Here is a 23,084-nt window from a genome sequence, read left to right as displayed (position 1 = left end):
CAGAATTCCAGCATGATGAAGAAATATGTAGGCATATAACGTCCCATTATTTCTTGTTTTCTTTGGTACAGAAACATTAACGGTTCTAAAAAATAAAACATAGTTTATAAAAATGCTTAAAATTGGTCGTAGAGATAGATAGATAGATAGATAGATAGATAGATAGATAGATAGATAGATACTTTATTTGTATGCCGCCCTTTTCCCTGAGGGGACTCAGGGCGGCTCACAATTCAGGGGGAGGGAGGGCAAACAAGTTACAACACGAAAACAATACATCATTAAAAGAGCACAACAGTCATACTATTCGAGTGGGGGTTGAATTGAGATAGGGTAAATTCATATCTCTTTAATTCCAAAAGTGAATGATTAGCATTTGAATGTCACCAATAGACTTTTTTTTTTTCATTATCTGAAAACTTTCATAATTAGGGCTTAAGTATTTTACAGATAATACTAAAATAACAATCATAATCTAGTTTAGATTTTAATTACGCATCAGTGGGAGCTGGGCAGCATATAAATTTAATAAATAATAATAGTAATATCACATAACTGTTCTGACCCCCCCTCCTTCTCCGTTCAGGAACGAAAGCCAAAAGCCAGGTAACTGAAAAGGTTTCTTTTAATCAGTCCAAGCTCTTGTTGGCTGCAAGCCCAAATAAACAAAGGTAATAGCTCTGGCAAAAGTCCTATAACTCACAAAACACTGCAACCAGGATTCTATATATCCAGCCACTTATCCAAGTTAGCTTCTATCGATATATGAACGCAACCAAGGAACGAGAACAAGAACGTTGACTTCTGCAACCAGGGCATGGCACCAGCAGTCCCTTTTATCAGCAGGAGGGGATCTTGATCAGCATCAGCTGTTCGTAATGACCTCCTGTAGTTACTCCGTTGTCCTTTACGCTGAGTAGACCTGCGCCTGCATGCATCCTGATACAACTCCCAAATGCTTCATGAGCATTTCCTTTGATCCAATGCTCTGCCGCCACCTGGTGGCCAAACAGTCTCTCCTCGCCCTGCTCGGAGTCGACACCCTGTCCAGAGTCTTCCACCTCCTCCAAGGCCGACTCATAAGACCCCTCGCTGTCGGAGTCTGGCGGCAGCTCCAACTGCTGGGCCACAACACATAACACCCCAGATTTAAGTGTCTATCAGAAAGACAAAACTCCAGTACCTGGAAACAGCAGAATAAATGAGAAAGAACTGGAGAAAATTAAAAAATACGAAGACCTGAAAATAGAAGTAGGCTGTGGCAAAAGAAAGGAAAGGGAATACCAATAGTAATAGATGCCTTGAGTGCAATCCCAAAACAAGTGGAGCATCATTTGAACATCGTTTTCATTGACAAAATTACAGTCAGTTTGCAAAAGGCAGCTTTACTTGGAACACTTCACATCCTGTGACAATGCTTTTAACACCCTCAAACAGCTGACTCTTCCAGGTCCTTGAGAAGGACTCAATAAGTGGATAAAATGCCGCATCCAAACTAAATAGCTGGGTGACTGTGCAACAAGCCATAATTGGAATACATTTGTAAGTGCCAGATTTGATGAAAGCACAAAACCATCTACAATTCATACAGAGGCAACTGCATGCCTTCTGATAACAGAGCGGAGTTCCCAAAAGCTTATTCCCCACTTTGCAGGGCTAATGGATGGGAGGGCGATCTGGCTGCAACATCTGTCACCCCATTGATCGCCAGGGTGATTCAGCTGATCTGGCTGGCTAGGCGGGTGTCCCCTTCCTCCCTCACCGCTCCATGTGCGTCCCTCCCGAAGCTGCGCGCTCGGTGGAAGAGGACGACCCTTCCAGATAGAAGGAGTGTCCCGATCTTCGGTCAAGGGTATACGATAGCTTATACCAGAGGTGGGTTCCTACTAGTTCGCACCTATTCGGTAGAACCGGTTAGAAGAGGTTCCACCAGTGGACCTGGAAAGCAGGCCACACCTACAGAAGAGGTTCCAAAAATTTTTGAAACCACCACTGACACACACACACACACACTCACACAGAGAGAGAAAGAGAAAGGAAGAAAGAAAGAAATAAAAAAAGAAAAAAAGAAAGGAAAAGTGAGAGAGAGATGAAAGAAAAAAAGGAAAAAGGGACAGAGAGACAAAAGGAAGGAAAAAGAGAGAGAGAGAGAGGGAGAGAGAGAGAGAGAGAGAGAGAGGGGAGGGAGGGAGGGAGGGAGAACACATGGCCGGCAAGCCACTCCTGTCAGGTCACATGGCCAGCAAGCCACTCCCACAAAGGAGGCCACACCCACAGAGTAGGTTCGAAAAATTTTTGAAACCTACACTGGCTTATTCCTTCTAATAACATGTTAGTTGGAAAAGTGCTACTGGTCTCTCTGACTTTTTGCCATCATAGATTAACACGACTCTCTCCGTACAACACCTACATTTTTTTGCAGTCCAGTAAACACGCTGCTCGTGGGCTATTACTGTCATCTCCATTTTATTTAAGCCTCTAAAGGTCTAACAAAAAAAATAAAACTGGTTTTCGTATAAATGAGAAAAGAACAGACAGTAGTGGGGGGAAATAGCTACTTTCACTTTTGCAACCCGCTTCTGCGATTTCTGTCAAAATCCACACTGCATAAGAAGCACTATTTCTCGTTTTGTTTCTTGCCTAAGGAACAGTAGCAAAAAAAAAAAAAAATTCTATCCATCCCATGGGATACAGAATTACAGCAAAGAAGGAGTTAGCAGTAGTAAAAAGAAACTTTGTTATTGAATTATAGAAAGTTTATGGAAAGTTTAAGCAGAATACAGTATGTGTAATCCAGAACAACATACAGATAAGCTTAGAATTACACTTTAAACACACTTACCTTGAAGTAAGCCCTATTACATCCATTGGGCTTACTTCTCATAAATGGGATTAAAACTGAAACTGGTTTGATATTTTGTAAGCTTGTAAACTTTTTTTTTTTTTTGTAATAAGAAGAAAAACAAACAAACAAATATATGACCAGGATTTTTTTTTTCATGAAATATACTGGCTAGTGGGTAATAAGTATTCTATAATGATTTAAACAAATATTAATACAGGAGCTAATATAAATAGGCATCAAATGCAATTTACTAAAATTTGATATGAGATGGGTACAAGAGAGATATTGTGTAAAAACCGAACAATTAAATTCAAACTACCTTTCAAATTTAGTTTCCACATCAAAATTGTCCACATTCAAAACCAGGTCGATGTTATTTTCAGTGCCTATGTTGGAGCGCGTAGTCGTATAAACGCTTAGCTGAACAGAAGAAAGACCATTAATAATTGCTGTTTTGCTGGATGGCTTAAACATTCCTGCCTTAATCATTCTTTCTTTTTATCTTGGATGGCATGTTTCCTCATACATGCTACCACTCTTCTCTCTCCCTTCCTCAAAAATGGTTTCGTCAAACTGGAAAAAAAGAGAGATTTAAAAAGGCATGCAACTTCCTTCTCCCCTATTCATTTGAGTCAATTGTATGCCTCATCAAGATGAAAGGAACCCATTATAATAGTCAATTCACCGTAATAAGGCAAGGACTTAACGAGTTTCCTGTATGTTCCTTCTGCAGATACAGGGTGATTGACAAGTAAATCATAATATATGCTCCACCTGTAATAATCTTCTTGGAAGGGTACAAGTGGTACACCCTGTTCAATCAAAGATATATCTCTATCCTTCTTCTAAAAGGTGGGAAAAGAACAAAGCACAAAATACAGAAAAGGTGAAAAAAATTAATTCATGAATTAGTGCTTACCAAAATTTGGTGCTCCCTCTAGATTTGACGTTTGATGTTTAATAAATTTATAGGCCGCCCAATCCCGAAGGACTCCGGGCGGCTTACAACAATACATTTAAAAATAGAGGTTAAAAGCACAAAAACATAGATTAAAAAGACCACAACATACACCCAGTCTGGGGCTGGAACTCAATCGTGAGTTCAACAGCCCGGAGCCTGCCGGAATAGCCAGGTCTTAAGAGCCTTACAGAAGGTCATGAGAGTGGGTAGGGTCCGGATCTCTGGGGGCAGTTTATTCCAGAGGGTCGGAGCGGCTACAGAGAAGGCCCTCCCCCGGGCAGTTGCCAGCCAACATGTCTGGCTGACGGCACCCGGAGAAGGCCCTCCCTGTGCGATTTTATCGGTCATTGGGAAGTACGTGGCAGAAGACGGTTTCGCAGATTTGGTAGAGAAGGAGCAGCTACTATAGATTGGAAGCTAATATATTTAGTACGTCAATATATGTCCATATAGTACACCTATTTTTGATTATTGAACATATGGAGTTCATATTAATGGACCAATAAAGAGGCAGGCAATAGCACTAAGTCCTCGATATATGACCACAATTAAGTCCAAAATTTCTGTTGTTAAGCAAGAGAGTTAAGCGAATATGCCCTATTTTAGGACCTTTTTGCCACAGTTAAATGAATCACTGCAGTTAAGTTAGTAACATGGTTCTAAGTGAGTCTGCTTCCCCATTGACTTTGCTTGTCAGAAAGTTGACCCCGGGATACATCAACTGTCATAAATATGAGATAGTTGCCACATTGATCACGTGACTTTCGAGGGGGGGGGCTGCAACAGTCATAAGCGTGAAAAACGGTCATAAGTCACTTTTTCAGTACTGTTGTATCTTTGAACAGTCACTCAATGAACCGTTGAAAGTCAAGGACTTTCATGTACTCATGTAGGCTACAATTTATATAAAAGCGGCACTACTGTTATTTCTTATTATTCTAAATCCTTGCAGCAGTTGTCAGAAAAAATTCTAGCAACATAATATGTGGACAGAACTGGGCAAAATAGAAAAAAAAAATAGTACTCTGCCATATCGGAAAAAAGAAAGAAAAAAAGGCAACATATTGTAGACTGCCATGTGGTAGGTACAACTCCCCCATATAAGAGGCTAAGGAAAAATAATTTTAAAAAAAAGCTATTTTCATGGTAGGACTCTGTAGACCAGTACATTCCAGAACAAGGATCTGGGAAAGGTGCTGACATTAACACTGTGCTATGAGATAATCTGCCTACTTAATGCCTCTTAGCACATGTGTCTTAGCATGTGTCTTAGCGCCTCTGTGAGCTTCCAGCTGCTCAGTGGAGCGTCGCGCAGGTGCTGTATGCGCCATGCGCATGCGCGGAAGCACCGAAGCCTTAAAAGACCGGTAAAGAGCTCGGGCAGTATTTTTGAAATACATTTCAGGAAAGTAGAAACTGCTTGGAACTGAATGAATTGGGCTTATGGATTGCAAGAAGTGTGTAGAGTTACAATAGTAGGAAATATGTAAAAGGATTCTGGTCAAATGATACTGAGAGGCAGCTGTGATGTAATTTTTTTTGAACAGAATTTTGCTAGTAGAATTAGGGTGTATTTCCTTGTGACTACCTCACAAGGCTAACATCATCAGAATTAAGGGAGGTTTTTTATAAAAATAAAGTGAGTTTCATTTATCAGATTTATCTGATACTTATCATCTAACAAGTAGGCTGGTAGGAATCTCTGTAAAATTGTGGCATTTCATCATACAGATAATTTGCAATGAAAAGTGCATCTCTGAGGATTATATCATGTTCAAGACCTTGTTTCTTATCCATGCCCTTGGCTTTTGCTGAAAATGACAGCTGTAATAAGATACCTTCACTACAACAGAATTGGGAGATGGGCATTTTAATCATATTTGGTAATCCCCTTCAAATCTATATAAAATTCAAGAGTTGAGGAACATTTGAAGATGTAATTCCAGTCTGTGAGTATGGAGAAGTTAGTTACATTCAAGCTAAAGCCATGGACAATTAAAATGTCAGATGTTAATTCTGTTTTGAAGGAGCCATATCCTAAGAACATATTGTATGAGGGAAACTGTTAGTTACAGCATTGAAAGGTGACAATAATATATTAAAAAATCAGTAGTTTTAATAAGATGGAAAAGTGATCAAAATTAAAGCAAAGCTGATGCCATAATACCCGATATTAATTTCTGGAACATGCTGAGAAAACATGGAACTGATGGAAAGGAGAAAGAGGTATTCCCCCAAACAAACATGTTCATAAGATATCTAAGCTTTGATCTTGACTATCCTGAGGTAGGAAAGGGTCTTCATTCCAAATTTCTCTATTGTAAAAGAGTAATCTGGAGAGCTATTAATACACTCTTCCTCAGATACTTAGTTTTAGGGTTGAGGAAGACCAGGAAGGATTTATGTGGCTCAGACAGGTGAATCCAGCAATGGTAATGGTAATCCCCTTCAAATCTATATAAAATTCAAGAGCTGAGGAACATTTGAAGACGTAATTCCAGTCTGTGAGTATGGAGAAAATTGTGGCATTTCATCATAACATCATACAAGTGGATTTATTTGAACTCTGAACTGGAGGAGACAATTACTCCTCCAGACAGTTAATGGAGCTGACCTTAGGAAAAAGGCTGGTTCTAGATGATAAATAATCCCATGAGTGTTTTTGTATTACACCACCTGGATGGATTGCAGCCCCCAAAATAGGATTGAGTGGTTAATACTCAGAAGACAAAAAACCCACTAAATTCAATAGGGGATTGAGTTAGATTTAAATTGTGATAATCTTTCCAACAAGGGCTCCTAAGAGCAAAGCCATAAAATCAATGTTTTGCAATAAACTTGAGTATATACTAGCATTCTGCCTTACATTCTAGTTGGTGAGATGCAAACAATGTTTTTTCCCTTTAAAATGAGCTAAACTGGGTTAAATAGTCTGTAAAATACTCTTGGAAGGGTTAGGGTTAGGCTTCCAAGTTGCAACTAAAAGGGGCTTTGGCTTTAGAAATTTCCATTGCAGCACCGAGCTTCCAGCTGCAAAAAAAGCACAGAACTTCCAGCTGCAAAAAAGCAGCGAGCTTCCAGCTGCAAAAAAGCAGCGAGCTTCCAGCTGCAAAAAGCAGAGCTTCCAGCTGCAAAAAAAGCACAGAGCTTCCAGCTGCAAAAAGCACAGAGCTTCCAGCTGCAAAAAAAGCACAGAGCTTCCAGCTGCAAAAAAAGCACCGAGCTTCCAGCTGCAAAAAAAGCACAGAGCTTCCAGCTGCAAAAAAGCACAGAGCTTCCAGCTGCAAAAAAAGCACAGAACTTCCAGCTGCAAAAAAAGCACAGAGCTTCCAGCTGCAAGAAAGCACAGAGCTTCCAGCTGCAAAAAGCACAGAGCTTCCAGCTGCAAAAAAAGCACAGAGCTTCCAGCTGCAAAAAAGCACAGAGCTTCCAGCTGCAAAAAAAGCACAGAACTTCCAGCTGCAAAAAAGCACAGAGCTTCCAGCTGCAAAAAGCACAGAGCTTCCAGCTGCAAAAAAAGCACAGAGCTTCCAGCTGCAAAAAAGCACAGAACTTCCAGCTGCAAAAAAGCAGCGAGCTTCCAGCTGCAAAAAAAGCACCGATCTTCCAGCTGCAAAAAAAGCACAGAACTTCCAGCTGCAAAAAAGCAGCGAGCTTCCAGCTGCAAAAAAAGCAGCGAGCTTCCAGCTGCAAAAAAGCACAGAGCTTCCAGCTGCAAAAAAAGCACAGAGCTTCCAGCTGCAAAAAAGCACAGAGCTTCCAGCTGCAAAAAAGCACAGAACTTCCAGCTGCAAAAAAGCACAGAGCTTCCAGCTGCAAAAAAAGCACAGAGCTTCCAGCTGCAAAAAAGCACCGAGCTTCCAGCTGCAAAAAAGCACAGAGCTTCCAGCTGCAAAAAAAGCACAGAGCTTCCAGCTGCAAAAAAGCACAGAGCTTCCAGCTGCAAAAAAAGCACAGAACTTCCAGCTGCAAAAAAGCACAGAGCTTCCAGCTGCAAAAAAGCACAGAGCTTCCAGCTGCAAAAAAGCACAGAACTTCCAGCTGCAAAAAAGCAGCGAGCTTCCAGCTGCAAAAAAAGCACCGAGCTTCCAGCTGCAAAAAAAGCACAGAACTTCCAGCTGCAAAAAAGCACCGAGCTTCCAGCTGCAAAAAAGCACAGAGCTTCCAGCTGCAAAAAAAGCACAGAGCTTCCAGCTGCAAAAAAAGCACAGAGCTTCCAGCTGCAAAAAAGCACAGAACTTCCAGCTGCAAAAAAGCACAGAGCTTCCAGCTGCAAAAAAAGCACCGAGCTTCCAGCTGCAAAAAAAGATGTAAAAAAACCCAGCCTCTCAAAGCTCACCTGTCAAAGTTTACCTGCATTTCGAAAGGGGAGGGGGGGATAACGCCGCTCCGCCCCACCCCAATCAGGAAGCGCCAATGCACCGCTGCCAACAATGACCGCTTACCTGCAACCCAGGTAGGGAAAGGGAAGAAGGTGGGGGGGGGCTGCTCACCTGGAGCTTGGGCCGCCTCGCCAGGTAAGGCCGGATGCAGCCGTCGTTGCTTTCGCCCTCGTGGAGGGCAGCCAGGCAGGGCCGGGTATGGACGATGCCGTACATCACCCAGCAGGTGTGTGCCACGTAGACGGCGAAGAGCCCCACCGCCAGCCCCGTCAGCGAGCTGCGCCTGGGCAGCATCGCCCCGCAAGACCAGCGCCGCCGCGGCCGACACCGGCATCGACCACCCACCGCACGACGACCGAGCGCTCCGACTCCGGGGCCGTTGCCCGAGGCGAGCGCGAATCGGCGGCTCCCCCGAGCCGCTTTCTCTCCTTCGGAGCTCCCTTCTTCCGACAAACGGAAACGGGGCGGGCGCGGGGAGCGCTGGGAAACGTAGTCTCTTAGGCTGCAGCGGTCTCCAACCGTGGCAACTTTAAGACTTGTGGACTTCAAGTCCCAGAGTTCCTCGGCCGAGGAACTCTGGGAGTTGAAGTCCACAGGTCTTAAAGTTGCACTACTGTCTTAAAGGACCATGGCATCCCCCGGGCGAGCGTTTGAAGGAACCAGCCTTCAACTCTGGGAGTTAAAGTCCACAAGTCTTAAAGTTGTCACGGTTGGAGACCACTGTCTTAGAGGTGTTGAAAGAAATGTCCTCCTGGGTTCGGCTCCAAGTGGGGAAGAAGACACTGGAGACATGGAGGCTGCTTGGAAAGATGTTTTATTGTTGGATGGGACCACATGGCTTGAGCCCTGAACAGAAAAGGTGATCACATGCTTCAATGTTGGTGGAGAAGAAGAGAAGGGCTGAGGGAGGGGCTTGCTAGGCTTTTTATAACCTGTTCAGTCCCACCTCTCTGTTTCCTGTTCCTGTGTAAGAAATGTATTCTGATTGGTTGTCAGACTCCCATGGGGCCATGCAGGGGCAACTCTCTAGGCTGAGTTTTGAATCCGGGTTTGGTTGAGTTCTCAGATGCCATGTGGGGAGTTGGGGCCAATATTATCATGCTTTCCTGTAGCTGAAGTGGAGAAGTCTTTATTACGTAAAGGGACTAGCTTGGCCGCCTTAATGGCCCATTGACAAAGTGGGGATGGGCAGGAAGCTACAGGCAGCTATTCTTTTAAAACAGGTTTCTTCCTTTTCTTTTCCCATCCAGAGAAATATTCTGCCTTTTCAATATTTCCTAGGATATTTCATTTTTCTGGGAGAGGGCTGGGTGATAACTTCCCACAGAGAACAATGGCATCCCCCGGGCAAGCTTTTGAAGGAACCAGCCTGCAACGCCAGCATTCCCACAGGCGGTCGGCGTTCTCGCCTCGCTCCGAACCTTAATTTGACAACTCTGGAGTGTACATGCTTCACATGCCAGAAAGGATCCTTGGAATAATTTAAAAAAAAAAAAAGACAGCCTGGAAGTTATAAAATATTCGACCGCTTGTAAAATCGACTGTTTTAAACGAGTCGTGCCCATCCCCCCACCCCGCCCCAGCCATATAAAAAGGTAAAAGTTCCCCTCGAACATATATGTGCTAGTAATTCCCGACTCTAGGGGGCGGTGCTCCTCTCCATTTCAAAGCCAAAGAGCCAGCGATGGTCGGCATGGCTAAACGCCGAAGGCACAAGCCCAGCGTCTTAGCCATTGTAGCCACCACGTGCCATCCAAAGCCAACTAAAACGGCAGATCTTTTTGGAATGCTTCCCAACAAGAAAGTTGGAAATACTATAGTACAGGGAAATATTATTTTCGGCCTAGATCTAGTAGCTCTACTTCAAAAGAGGGTATTTCCATTTATTTTTTAGTTTTCTCTGGTGTGCTGTGTATAAATCTGAACTCATATCTTGAGTCAGGAAGAAGGGTTTTAGTATGAGCTGAAGTTGGGGTCTCAACACATGTTCAAAAGCAGTTGTGCGTGTTGTGTGTCTCAGGTAGCGCTTCAGTCAAGCTTTGTGCTTTACCATGCTATCCTAACCATTGTAGGAAGTTATCACCCAGCCCTCTCCCAGAAAAATGAAATATCCTAGGAAATATTGAAAAGGCAGAATATTTCTCTGGATGGGAAAAGAAAGAAACATGTTTTAAGAGACAGAATACCTGCCTGTAGCTTCCTGTCCATCCCCACTTTGTCAATGGGCCATTAAGAAGGCCAAGCGAGTCCACTTTACATAATAAAGGCTTCTCCACTTCAGCTCCAGGGGGGATGGGATTAAAGCATGATAATATTGGTCCCAACTGACCACATGGCATCTGAGAACTCAACCAAACCTGGATTCAAAACGCAGCCTACAGAGTAGCCCCTGCATGGCCCCATGGGAGTCTGACAACCAATCAGAATACATTTCTTACACAGGAACAGGAAACAGAGAGGTGGGACTGAACAGGTTATAAAAAGCCTAGCAATCCCCTCCCTCAGCCCTTCTCTTCTTCTCCACCAACATTGAAGCATGCAATCCCCTTTTCTGTTCAGGGCTCAAGCCATGTGGTCCTGTCCACCAATAAACCATCTTTCCAAGCAGCCTCCATGTCTCCAGTGTCTTTTCCCCCACTTGGAGCCGAACCCAGAAAGACATTTCTTTCATCACCATAAAATTGATATAGTGGGTTGATAATTGTATTGGACATGCTAATATCCTGACCTAAACCTTACGTATCTTAACATGAAGCAGAACAGCTCAGAGGGCAGTGTTAGCTGTTGAGAGGCGAGCAGTCATTGTAGGAGTTGTTGTAGTTTTTTTTTTAAAGGTCCTATTTAGCAACTGTAGGTTCACCCTCGCCACGAGCATGTAGTGGCATACCTTATTTCTAAAATCCAATTGGTGACTTGTGTTTAAATATAATATAAATATTTTGACTTATGTGTAAACTTATTTAGGATGAATCAGTTATTAGCCTTTGATATGTCTAGTGGTGTGTTCTGACCCCCCTCGTCCTACTCCAAAGCACACCGAGACAAAGATACTTCAAGGATTTATTAACATACTGACAAGACCTTGGCAGCAATCCAGCAGTCCAGATGTTGGCAGCAATCCAGCAGACTAACCTTGGCAACAATCCAGCCTGCCAAGCTAGCCACGAGAGTTCTCCAGCTCTAGTGAATACGTTGACTCCTGCAAAAGGCCGTGTGCACAATCATTTCTTTTATAGTCGTGAGAGGAGCCTAATTACCACCAGCTGAGTGCAATTATCTCCTGTAACTGCATAACTGTTCTTTACGCCTATTAGCTCTCCATTGCTGGGCATCCAGGACACTTGTCTCCTCCCCACTGCTCCAATGCATGACATCACAATCACACTCCCTTGTCTCCTCCCCACTGGTCCAAGGATCAGGCGCCTCCTGGTGGCCAACCAGCCTCTCTGCGCCCTGCTCGGAGTGTGAACCCTGTCCAGGGTCCTCCACATCTTCCAGAACCGACTCATAGGGCCCCTCGCTGTTGGAGTCTGGTGGCAGCTCCAACTGCTCCTGCTGGGCCACAACAGCTGTGTATACACAAAGCTGAGTCAGAAACCCTAAGTAGTACACATTTTCCATTTTGCAATTCCCTGGTTATGCGCTATGCTTTAAGGCAGTGGCTCTCAACCTTTCCAATGCCGTGACCCTTTAATACAGGTTCCTCATGTTGTGGTGACCCCCAACCATCAAATTGGTGTCTCGGTTCCGAAGACCATCGAAAATATGTGTTTTCCGATGGTCTTAGGTGACCCCTGTGAAAGGGTCGTTCGGCCCCCAAAAGGGTCCCGACCCACAGGTTGAGAACCACTGCTTTAAGGTGATCTGCAGCAACTGTATTTTGGGTTTGTGCAAAAAAATAATAATGCTATAATTTAATTTGTGACAAGTATAGGTTGCAAGGTCCACTAGTGAGGTGTGCAATGGTGGTGCGTGTGTTTAATAACAGTTGTTTTGGTTCTGTATATTTTGTAAATGCAGCTTTTAAGACAACCAAAAATGATAAATGTGTCAGGATTCCCAACTCTTAATACATGCCAATTTTAAGAGATTACTTCAAGATTACAAGCAATTTACTTACCCACCCATCTGTTATAATGTTGAAATCAGACAGCTGTTATTTGCATTTTAAAATAATCTTAATTTAAATGTGAAAATCCCAAAATTTAGTTTGGGCTTAGATAAGATTTCAACACACTTCCAACTTCTTATGTAATTTCTTGGCCTTTGGGGTTGGTTTTCAGTTTAGATTTGCAATTGAAACAATGTTGAAAATTAGTTGAACAATCATTTATACCAATTAATAGTTTATTGATTATAACTGTAAAAAAAAACCTATCCTTTCAATATTTCATTTCAGCCTATTTGTTTTTTCTTGTATTTTCTTGCAATTTTACAGAAATTAAAGATTTTTTATTTTATAATCTGGTGGTTCATATTTCAAAATTATGAATTTTATAGTATGAAGAAATACACCAAAACTACAAAATATTTTTCCCATTCTTTTAATTTGTATTCACATTCAAAATTAAGTTTACCAGAATCCAGTCAAATTAAAAAAAATCCAACAGGGTAATAAAATGCCCAGTGATGCCACAATGCATAATTAAAATCTTGAAAAGACCTAATTCTTATAAACAAACACAAAATTTATTTTAAGGAAATAAGTGTCTCACAATGGTAAACCATAAAAGCCATGATTATTTCGTTCCTTGGCATGGTTCAGTTCATAGCATTTTACAATTAAAAACAAAGACACATAATTCTACTCACTTGACAGTAAAAAAAAAAAATTGCTCAAAGTGAGGTATTCCCTTTAGGAAATCACTGAAGAGTGCCGATACCAGATATAGTCAGACTGTATAAACTTAAAAGACACGGTACAAAAAAGAGGAATTATTTGAAAGGTTACTTCAGTAAAGACAATGAAGTGAAGTATTTCAGCTTTGAAACGTGACCATACTTTTAATTCTGGATTGCACTGCAATGCCAACATGACATCATTAGCAACAGCTGATACATGGTGCTTCATCCCAAACATTTGCTAACATAGCAAGTCCAGGGACATATTTTCCTATTTGGACTGTGGTTAATGATGTTTCTTATATAATAAAAACAATGTCTATATACATGTGCAAACCAGAAACTCAGCAAAAAAATAACCATTTGTATCAGAAATGCATTGATCAGGATTCTTCATATAATCATACAACGAATGCAAAGATACGTTACTGCAACTGTCCCCCAAATCATTTTATTTTTAAATAAAGGACTTCAGCAGTATTGACTGTCATACAGCATTTAACATGTTTGATTCTAACCTGTTAGATCTCCTGTCGGATGTTACAGTTAATAGCTACTGCCATAGTAGCAACGGTTATTGGTCCAAATGTAAATTTACAGAAAAATTCTAAACATACCAATTCATGAAACTTACTGAGAGTTAAGAGGATATTGGACTGAATTATTACTTGCCTTCAAGCAGTGATCCAAATTAGGTACAGCGCATTGGTGGGTTTCGGATCCTGCTCTAACCTGTACAGTTGGAACGGGCCCAGCAGCATCCAAATGGATGCGCGCAACACACACATCTGTCTTAGCGCCTCCGTGAGCCTCCAGCTGCTCAGTGGAGCATCGCGCAGGTGCTGTATGCGCCATGCGCGTGCACGTAAGCGCTGAAGCCTTAAAAGACAGGTAAGGAGCTCGGGCAGGTGGGTGGGTCCTCTGGAGCACCGTACCGGAACGGTATCCAGTGCTCTGGGCAGGCTCCGGTATGCCCATACCGAGGCGTACCGCCTGCAACCCACCACTGGTACAGCGGTAACAAAGTAATTTCAAAGTGTTTCAAGATAAATTACTGATTTTAATTTTTTTTTAAATCTATAAATTTGGTTATTCTAGATGTAAATGAGCCACTACATATTGATTTTGTCACAATTTAAAAGGGGTGTGTAACTCTGTAATGAATCAAAGTTTTATGCTGCTCCCAAACCACATTTCTCTCTATAATGAATATCATATGCATTATACAAAAACATGTAAAAGGTTCCCTTTACAATGAACTAAGCTGCTTTAATTTGGAAGTTACAAAGGGTTGTAAACAAATCTGTAAGACATTTGGGGTACAAAAAGAATTGCCTATGTATATCTCCTAAATTATAAATTCCACGATAAGATTGTTACAAATTTATTGTGTAATCATTACTTACAGTATTCTCCTAAAGGTATCATAGAAAGAAATAGTCAATAGAGGACATTTTTAATGAATGATAAGATTAAACATACTGTAGCCCATTACTTGGGTAATCCCATCAATATAAGACAATTTTGTTTTTTGAATTGGAAAATTCAAAAGGTGCTGACTTCTTTTATATCTATGAAATTGCCACAAATAGTTTTTATACAAGGATATTTAAAACCTTATGTAGTAGAGGAGCTACAAAGCATTAGGGAAATTATATGGATAATCCATACTGAACAAGAAACTTGTACAAGTGGATTTATTTGAACTCTGAACTGGAGAAGACAGTTAATGGAGTTTATGTTAAGAAAAAGGCTGGTTTTAGATGATAAATAATCCCATAAGTGTTTTTGTATTACACCACCTGGATGGATTGCAGCCCCCGATACAATTGATTGGTTAATACTCAGAAGACAAAAAACCCACTAAATTCAATAGGGGATTGAGTTAGACTTAAATTGTGATAATCTTTCCAACAAGGGCTCCTAAGAGCAAAGCCATAAAATCAATGTTTTGCAATAAACTGAATATATACTAGCATTCTGCCTTACATTCTAGTTGGTGAGATGCAAAGAACTGTATCAAGCCACTAGATTAGAAATCTGACTCCAGAGTGGTGTGAGAGAGTTTAGGGAGACTTTTTTCCTGGTAGTGTCAAGAGTAGATCTTAGGGAGAAAATGGATATGAAAGGAAAGAAGTGAAAGAATTGAAGAGAAAAGTACAGTGACTGTAGGGGGGGGGGGAGTTATGAAAAATAATTAAAAAATAAATTGATCTCCAACATAATTTTCTGAAATACATTTCAGGAAAGTAGAAACTGTTTGGAACTGAATGAATTGGGCTTATGGAATGCAGCAAGTGTGTAGAGTTACAATAGTGGGGAATATGTAAAAGGGATATTTGACCAAATGATACTGAGAGGCAGCTGTGATCTAATTTTTTTTAACAGATTTTTGCTAGTAGAATTAGGGTGTATTTCCTTGTGACTACCTCACAAGGCTAACATCATCAGAATTAAGGGAGTTTTTTAAAAAAAACAAAGTGAGCTTCATTTATCAGATTTATCTGATACTTATCATCTAACAAGTAGGCTGGTAGGAATCTCTGTAAAATTGTGGCATTTCATCATACAGATAATTTGCAACGAAAAGTGCATCTCTGAGGATTATAACTCATGTTCAAAACCTTGTTTCCTATCCATGCCCTTGGTTTTTGCTGAGAGTGGCAACTGGAATAAGATACCTCCACTACAACAGAATTGGGAGATGGGCATTTTAATCATATTTGGTAATCCCCTTCAAATCTATATAAAATTCAAGAGTTGAGGAACATTTGAAGATGTAATTCCAGTCTGTGAGTATGGAGAAGTTAGTTACATTCAAGCTAAAGCCATGGACAATTAAAATGTCAGTTGTTAATTCTGTTTTGAAGGAGCCATATCCTAAGAACATATTGTATGAGGGAAACTGTTAGTTACAGCATTGAAAGGTGACAATAATATACTAAAAAATCAGTAGTTTTAATAAGATTGGAAGAGTGATCAAAATTAAAGCAAAGCTGATGCCATAATACCAAATTTTAATTTCTGGAACATGCTGAGAAAACATGGAACTGATGGAAAGGAGAAAGAGGTATTCCCCCAAAGGAACGTGTTCATAAGATATCTAAGCTTTGATCTGGACTATCCTGAGGTAGGAGAGGGGTCTTCATTCCAAATTTCTCTATTGTAAAAGAGTAATCTGGAGAGCTATTAATACACTCTTCCTCGCATACTTAGTTTTAGGGTTGAGGAAGACCAGGAAGGATTTATGTGGCTCAGACAGGTGAATCCAGCAATGGTAGAAAGAAGGAAGCAGGCATGGAAAAGAACTGTAGGTAGAATCTCTACAGCACCCTGATTTTTTTTTCCTCCTAGTTTTGTCCTGCTCACTCTCAAGTGGGGCAGATTTTTAGCAAGGCTTCGTCAATTTAATGAGCAATTCCTCTGTACAAGTAGCAATACAATAGAAGCTTGGTATTTCCTATGAAAGAGAGACTGCAATCAAAGAGGGAATGGGGTGTTTAGACAGTTTCTGGGGCACAATAGGTTTTAAGCGTGACCCGTCAAAACTGCACTCGACTAAACCGCGCCCGATTAAACCGCGTCGCTGACGTCATCAACAGGGCGACAACAGCCAGCGCGGAGAAAGAAGGGCGCTTTAAATAGTGCTTTGAAAGCAAGCCAATCCAACAAGGTAAGGGTTAGGTTTAGGGTTAGGATTAGGTTAAGGGTTAGGTTAAGGGTTAGGTTTAGGGGTTAATTTTAGGTTTAGGGTTTACAGCGTGCTTCTGTCTCCGCGCTGTTGTCGCCCTGTTGATGACGTCTGGGGCGCGGTTTAGTCGAGCGCGGTTTAGTCGAGCGCGGTTTTGTGGGTGAACCGGTTTTAAGTGGAGGACGAAATGCCAGAATCTGCCATCCACATGCTTGTTCTCAAGGAAAATTCACAACCAAGACAAATGGTTATCCTGAATCTGTCCGTTTGGCAATATTTACTGTTTACTGTATCACCTTTCCCAAGATACAAAAAAAAATTGATCTGAAGAGCGAATTTTCCTTCTACAACAAATTGTGGAATAGGATCTTCATGACCAAAGAGAGATACTGAAAAGTCTGTGCATGAGGGGGACAATAACATTTTGCACATGCTCCTCACAAGGCAAAATAGAAATGGGAATACTAAATGGAAACAGAAAAGTATTTGGGGGTTCAGTGAAAAATCTGGGAGAGAAGCTAATTACTGTGGTTACAAAAATGTAATGAGAGGAGTTAGTGTGGATCGAGTGATGTGCGATGCTGCAGAAAAAAAACGGCATTCCTTTTTGAAATTTTATATCTCTTGGCTGCTTGGACAGGGTCTGCACGGATGCCTAACCCATAATATAAATCACAGAGAGAATGCAATAAAACATCCCATATGGTGGAAAGCTTTCTGTGCCTTAATAGGAATCAACGGGACGAGGAAGCAGAATGCAATCCCGATATTTATATCTCACTGTTAGTTGACTGTGAAGTAGATGATAGTTGTTCTCTGAATTTCTCTTCAGATAATTGAGCTGGCACAAGTCCTGGGCCTTGGCATATTATTTTGTTTTTTCAAGGCCTTTGGTAAAATAGAGAAACAAGAATAATAATACAAAATTTAGCAAGGGGATATCTTTTCTATCAGCCTTTTTGCTTTCCTACCATGGAACCTGATTCTTTGAGTATATAATAAAGCATTCTGATAAACTTTGTAGCTCTCTACTCGAAATTCCTCAAGCAAAAGTTTCCTACATAATGCCTTCCCATTAATTCTGCTTATTACAGATTTTAAAATTTTAAGAGTTCCTCAAGGTAAAAGGAGCTGCATTTCCTATTCAACTGTACTACTGTAGAATTCTTTCTTACATATAAGGAAGTGATGCTGGTGATAAATGTGGTGGCCTTCGTGAATTGCAAATGAGGCCTTTGACAAGATGTTATTAAGTTATGGGTTCCTATAGGTCAGCTAGCTAGGCCCAATTATTAGACAATAATTTTGTTTTATCTGTCCCACCTAACAGCATTATCTATACCAGAGTATTTCTTTATCTTCCTCTTTCCTTTCTTGAAATTGGATCACCCTGCTTTGGCAAGTTAAGAATCAACAACCAGAATCAACAATATATTCACTATTAAGAGAAATGATTGAGAATAATGTATTACCACTATTTTCAAGATGAATGGAATTCTGAGATTGAGGTTTCTTTAAAATCAGTATTTTGGTTTTAAGGAAAAACAGCACTTTCAATTACTGATACTTTGCAGAAACTGGTTTAACTCACTGAACAGAAGGGAGGCAGGACCAGACTTATAGATGTATTAGATTACTTCAGCTAAGAATCATTTATGCAACAATCATCCATATCATCACAAAACTGTAATCTAGTTTGGCAAAGTGGGTAAAACAAAAGAATAAGCATCATTTTGTGGCTAAGTCCACAGTAATACTATTGAACATAGCCTTCATCTGCATTATCCTTATCCAATTTTACCCAAATAATTTTAAAATAGAAGATATTATATATTTCAAATTCTAAATAGATTTCAGCTTTGAAAATCTCTGAGGAGGACTTGGTTTTTTAAAAACCTCCTTCTCTATATGCTCTTCAAAAAAAGCATTATTAGCAAAATAAAAGCAACTTGATAGCAAGAGATCCATTCCTGCTACTATATGTAAAAACCTTTATGTTTTGAAACATTATGAAAACAAGCCACCCCTACATTAACATAGAAATGATAGCAGGAAATATAAAAATGTTGTGGCATTTACTTGCACAGTAGGACTCTATATTAATATAGTCATTATCCCACAGTCAGTCTAAAAATCTATCAAAAGCTGCTCCCACTAAAAGTAGAAAGCCTGAAGTGATCACAGCAGCTCTATCAACCTAAAGGAAAAAAAATTCTTTGGTCCCAAACTTGAAATATACTAACCTACTAATTTCAAAAAAGCTTTTTGCACAGATATTCAGATTTAAAAGAGGCAGTACTATCTTTATGCCAATTAACAGACTATTATAACTAAACAGAACAGGCATATAAATAAATCAGCAATCTTATTTCTTTAGAATATTTATTTAGTTTACTTGGAAAGAAATAGCTGCTTTTGAATTCTGAAAAAATTACATCTTCAAATGTTCCTCAACTCTTGAAAAACCACACTGCCAGAAGAGCTGTAATAAAACATGTCTCAAAACAGAATTAGCTTTTTTAAAAAATATTTTTTTAAATTCTCCTTTATCTATGTGTCAGATATACTGTATATTGATGGGTTTTTTTTTAACTTCAATTAGTCTATGATTATATTAAAATCTAAATTTAGTTATTGCACCAAATTAAATGCTTGCATTAAAATGTTTTTGTGGATGTTCATGTATAGAATAATCATTTATAATGAAAGCATCCAGAGTAGAAATAAAGTATTTTGTGGCTTAGAGATTAGAGAGTTACTTTGGTAAAAGATTGTGATCGAATTCCTGGGAAATAAATAGAATTAGTGGGAAGAATAAATAGTGATAAATGTATCCCATAGACTAGATTAAGAGGGAAGGTTTTTTAGGACTAGATGAAAGCAATGTATATGTATTTTCTAGGATTTCGTAAACATATGAGCACATTTAAAAAAAATTATGTAATCTAAAAAGTTATTCAAAATTATATGATCCTATTGGTTACGGAACGAAAGAGATTCATAATTAAAATGTAATAAGCCAGTAAGCCAGCTTTTATGTCAAGTTGTAGTAAACAGTATTAACATTAGTGTCTTGAGAGAGCCAGGTTACTTGGTTTTCACCATACATAACTAGTGCAAAGTAACTTGAATTCGAGATCTTTTTAGCGTAAAATGCTTCATTTTGAGTTTGAAACAGTTGTTCTGACTCTGAAGCAGGCCATTCTGACCTTATCACACTTCCGTTTCGAGACTGAAATTCATTTCTAGAATAGCTGAACAGCCCACTTCGAAACTGAAACAACTGTTTCATATTAAAACATTTTGCAAACCTGTAATTTCTCAGTGAAAAGTAGTTACAAAGTCAGGAATTATATTTAAAAAATCAGATTTAGTACCAAAAAAAAAATCTTTTCAGTCAAAATCATATAGCTAAAACTGGTAACCTGTAATAAACTATATGGTAATTATTAGCAATTTATAATGCAGCAAGTTTATTTTATGCCTGTTCAATAGAAAATTTTATTCTGTGCAAAAAGCCATTGAAACTGCTTTTTAAATGACCCTTTATCATTGCCTAGAACACTCAAATGCAGCAGTGACAGAGAAGACAGGGAAATAGCAAGGCTGTGTGTATTCCATGATCCACCCAGAAATATAGGAGTTCTAATTTAAGTGCAGATTTTGCTATCCTGAGAATTTTAAACTTTAAAAAGGCATGTTTCTAGTTCTTAAGGCTGAGAACGATCTGAATTTCCAATTGTCAGAGGCAGTGTTTCTTAGGTCTGCATCCATATTTTTTTTTTTTGCATGTGTTCACCTTCCTTTACCCATAAGCCAATCAACATGAAATACAGAAATATTATCTAATTCATAGGATTGAGAGAGGGACTTTGGAATTCAGCTTTTCTGAAGTATAAAATCTGCCTTTCTGTGCTAAAATCTGGGTTTTTAGCACAAAATGCACACAATCCTTGATAACTTCCCTTATTCTTTTCGATATCAAGATGGATTTAAAAGTTCAAAAAAGGTCATTTTACTAGGAAACACAATAAAAACAATTCCCTAGGTAAAAATATTTTTGCATACTCCCCCCCCCCCCTTTAGCTACCTACTAGGTTACAATGAAAAAGGTGAAACTTGAGCTTGCGGTCAATGTTGCCTCGTAAAAAAGGAAAGCAGAATCTGGCCGACAAAGAATTCCCTAAATAGGGATAACACTAATCACCGAAGTGCACTTGACACCATAGGAGCTACAGTATTTTTTTTTCACATGCACACTTTGTAGGACAGTTTGTACATGAACTCAAACAATGAATATAAATATGCAAGCATCTTGTTTTTAAGTATACAAATTAAAGTTTGTTTACATTCTTTACTTTCCAAGTTGCTGATGGAAAAAGTGATCTTTCCAATAGGAAGCCAAAGATGCTCATTAATGCAGTAAAATATTCATACACGCCTTTCTTTCTTTCTTTCTTTCTTTCTTTCTTTCTTTCTTTCTTTCTTTCTTTCTCTTTCTTTCTTTCTCTCTTTATTTCTTTCTCACACATCCACACATCCAGCCTTCTCACATACTTCAGGATATATAGTTGCGTGACTATGAAAAGCCCTAGATAGGACATACTCCTCTCACCACAAGAGGATGACGGAATTATTAATATTAATTCATTTTTTTCTGTAGGGAATTTCTTCTATTTTCAGTAATTTGCGGGCTGAAATCTGCACAGAATCCATTAGGAGCAGGAGTTTCCAAATAACTTTTAGACTCCATTTGATCAGGATAGAGGTACTCTTCAGCGAAGTTTGGGAACATTTCAGTAAAATAAAGGAAATCATCTAGAAATGGGGGAAAAAAAGACAGTTTCAATAATTATTTTAATTAATAGGTAGCTGTTTTTGCTGTATTATAAGTCATATTAAAAGTATTGTGTATAATTTAGTTGAATGAAAATTTAGTTATGCTTTATGTCTACTGAAATCAACGGCAACTAAGTTCACGGTTATTGATTGAACTGATTTCAGTAGGTTTTGCATGGCTAAATTATAATTTATCTACCTTTAAGGAACATGTTTAAGGTGGGTTGTTAACAACAATTGTTTCGTATTATAGAATATTTGGAGCAATTCATTGTAGAGTGCATAATTATAACAGGGCCTTGTAGACAACATCATCATCATTCTGTAAGAATCAAAGTTAAAGAGCAACTAGTGTAATAGTACTTTTGAAACTATTTTTGTTTTCTATGGTGTACATTGTTTCTCAATACTGATCCACAATATCCTCTGAGAAGATACATATAGAAACAGCATTATCTTTCATCAAAGGCAGCTATCATTTCTACTGCTTATGAGATTTCAAATTTTCTCTTCTCGGACAGCTACTGCGTATCTCAAGTTAGATTATGCACCCCAAGATTACATTATAATTTGATGATTGCATGCTGCAGAAAAATGTGAAAAAGATATTAACAAACATTCAGCAATTATATATGTATTCACTGTTGTTTATCTTTCTAGCAAGAATTCCCAAAATGCTCAGAATTCCTTACAATGCAATTCAAAATCCCAATTTCCGCATTTCACCCCTATCATGCTTAAAGTAATTTTCAAAATCAGAGGGAAGGTAAAATAAGTCGTAAAAGAAATTAAAATATTTTCATTAAGAACAGAAAAATAAATACTATCTACTTTTTCTGTACTAAATTAAAGACCAGAGTAGGGTTTTTTTTATAGATAGTATAGATTTCTGTATAGCCCATATAATAAACTATTGTCAAAGAAGCATGGATATATGTTAATTGTTCCAGCAGGGACTAGAAGGACTTGCAACTAAGGGAGATATAGAGCAATCTAGGAAATGTGGTAGGATTGACTAGGAGTTATAGTACTGGTTTTGCAATATTAATTGTAGATTACATTACAGCACTGCCATAAATGATTCTCTCTCAAGAACACATCTTTATTTCATTGATATGGAATGTGGGCAATTAAAGGCAATGGGTAACACTGTCAAGTAGTTGCATTCCAAGGTGGGTTCCTACCAGTTCGCACCTATTCGGTAGAACCGGTTTGTCAAATCTACCGAACCGGTTAGAAGAGGTTCCACCAGTGGACCCAGAAAGCAGGCCACACCTACAGAAGAGGTTCCAAATTTTTTTGAAACCCACCACTGATCCTTGGATATGATTAATCTACACTATCATGCTCATATTTATAAAACTCAATGCCTCTGTGAAAGGTAAGGATGACTACTGCGTTTGTGGCGCAATCAGAACATTGCATGTGTTGAAGTTGTTTTAGCGCAAACCAAACATGCCTTTTAAAAAACAAGTTTACATCCTATTCTTATGCATGCCAGTGCTGTGTGTGAGGTATTTTAAG

General features: G+C 39.3%; 2 protein-coding genes across 2 annotated transcripts in view; both read right to left on the bottom strand.

Annotated features, from left to right (window-relative positions):
• The window catches only part of CLPTM1L (CLPTM1 like), a 32,449-nt gene extending 23,794 nt beyond the window's left edge, over positions 1-8,655 (bottom strand). The window contains 3 exon segments of the mRNA XM_032219903.1: positions 3-85; positions 3,165-3,265; positions 8,300-8,655. Coding sequence (XP_032075794.1) covers positions 3-85; positions 3,165-3,265; positions 8,300-8,482 — 367 coding nt within the window. The 5' untranslated portion in view covers positions 8,483-8,655.
• An 8,165-nt stretch (positions 8,656-16,820) lies between these two features.
• The window catches only part of LPCAT1 (lysophosphatidylcholine acyltransferase 1), a 55,860-nt gene continuing 49,596 nt past the window's right edge, over positions 16,821-23,084 (bottom strand). Inside the window, exon 14 of the mRNA XM_032220280.1 lies at positions 16,821-21,539. Within this exon, the coding sequence (XP_032076171.1) occupies positions 21,364-21,539 (176 nt within the window). The 3' untranslated portion in view covers positions 16,821-21,363. The remainder of the gene's footprint in view (positions 21,540-23,084) is intronic.

This window comes from Thamnophis elegans, chromosome 6, assembly GCF_009769535.1.
Source record: "Thamnophis elegans isolate rThaEle1 chromosome 6, rThaEle1.pri, whole genome shotgun sequence".
In the NCBI taxonomy this organism is placed as follows: domain Eukaryota; kingdom Metazoa; phylum Chordata; class Lepidosauria; order Squamata; family Colubridae; genus Thamnophis; species Thamnophis elegans.
The sequence above is the reverse complement of the archived record's forward strand: the minus strand, read 5'-3'. Positions and strand labels throughout refer to the sequence as shown.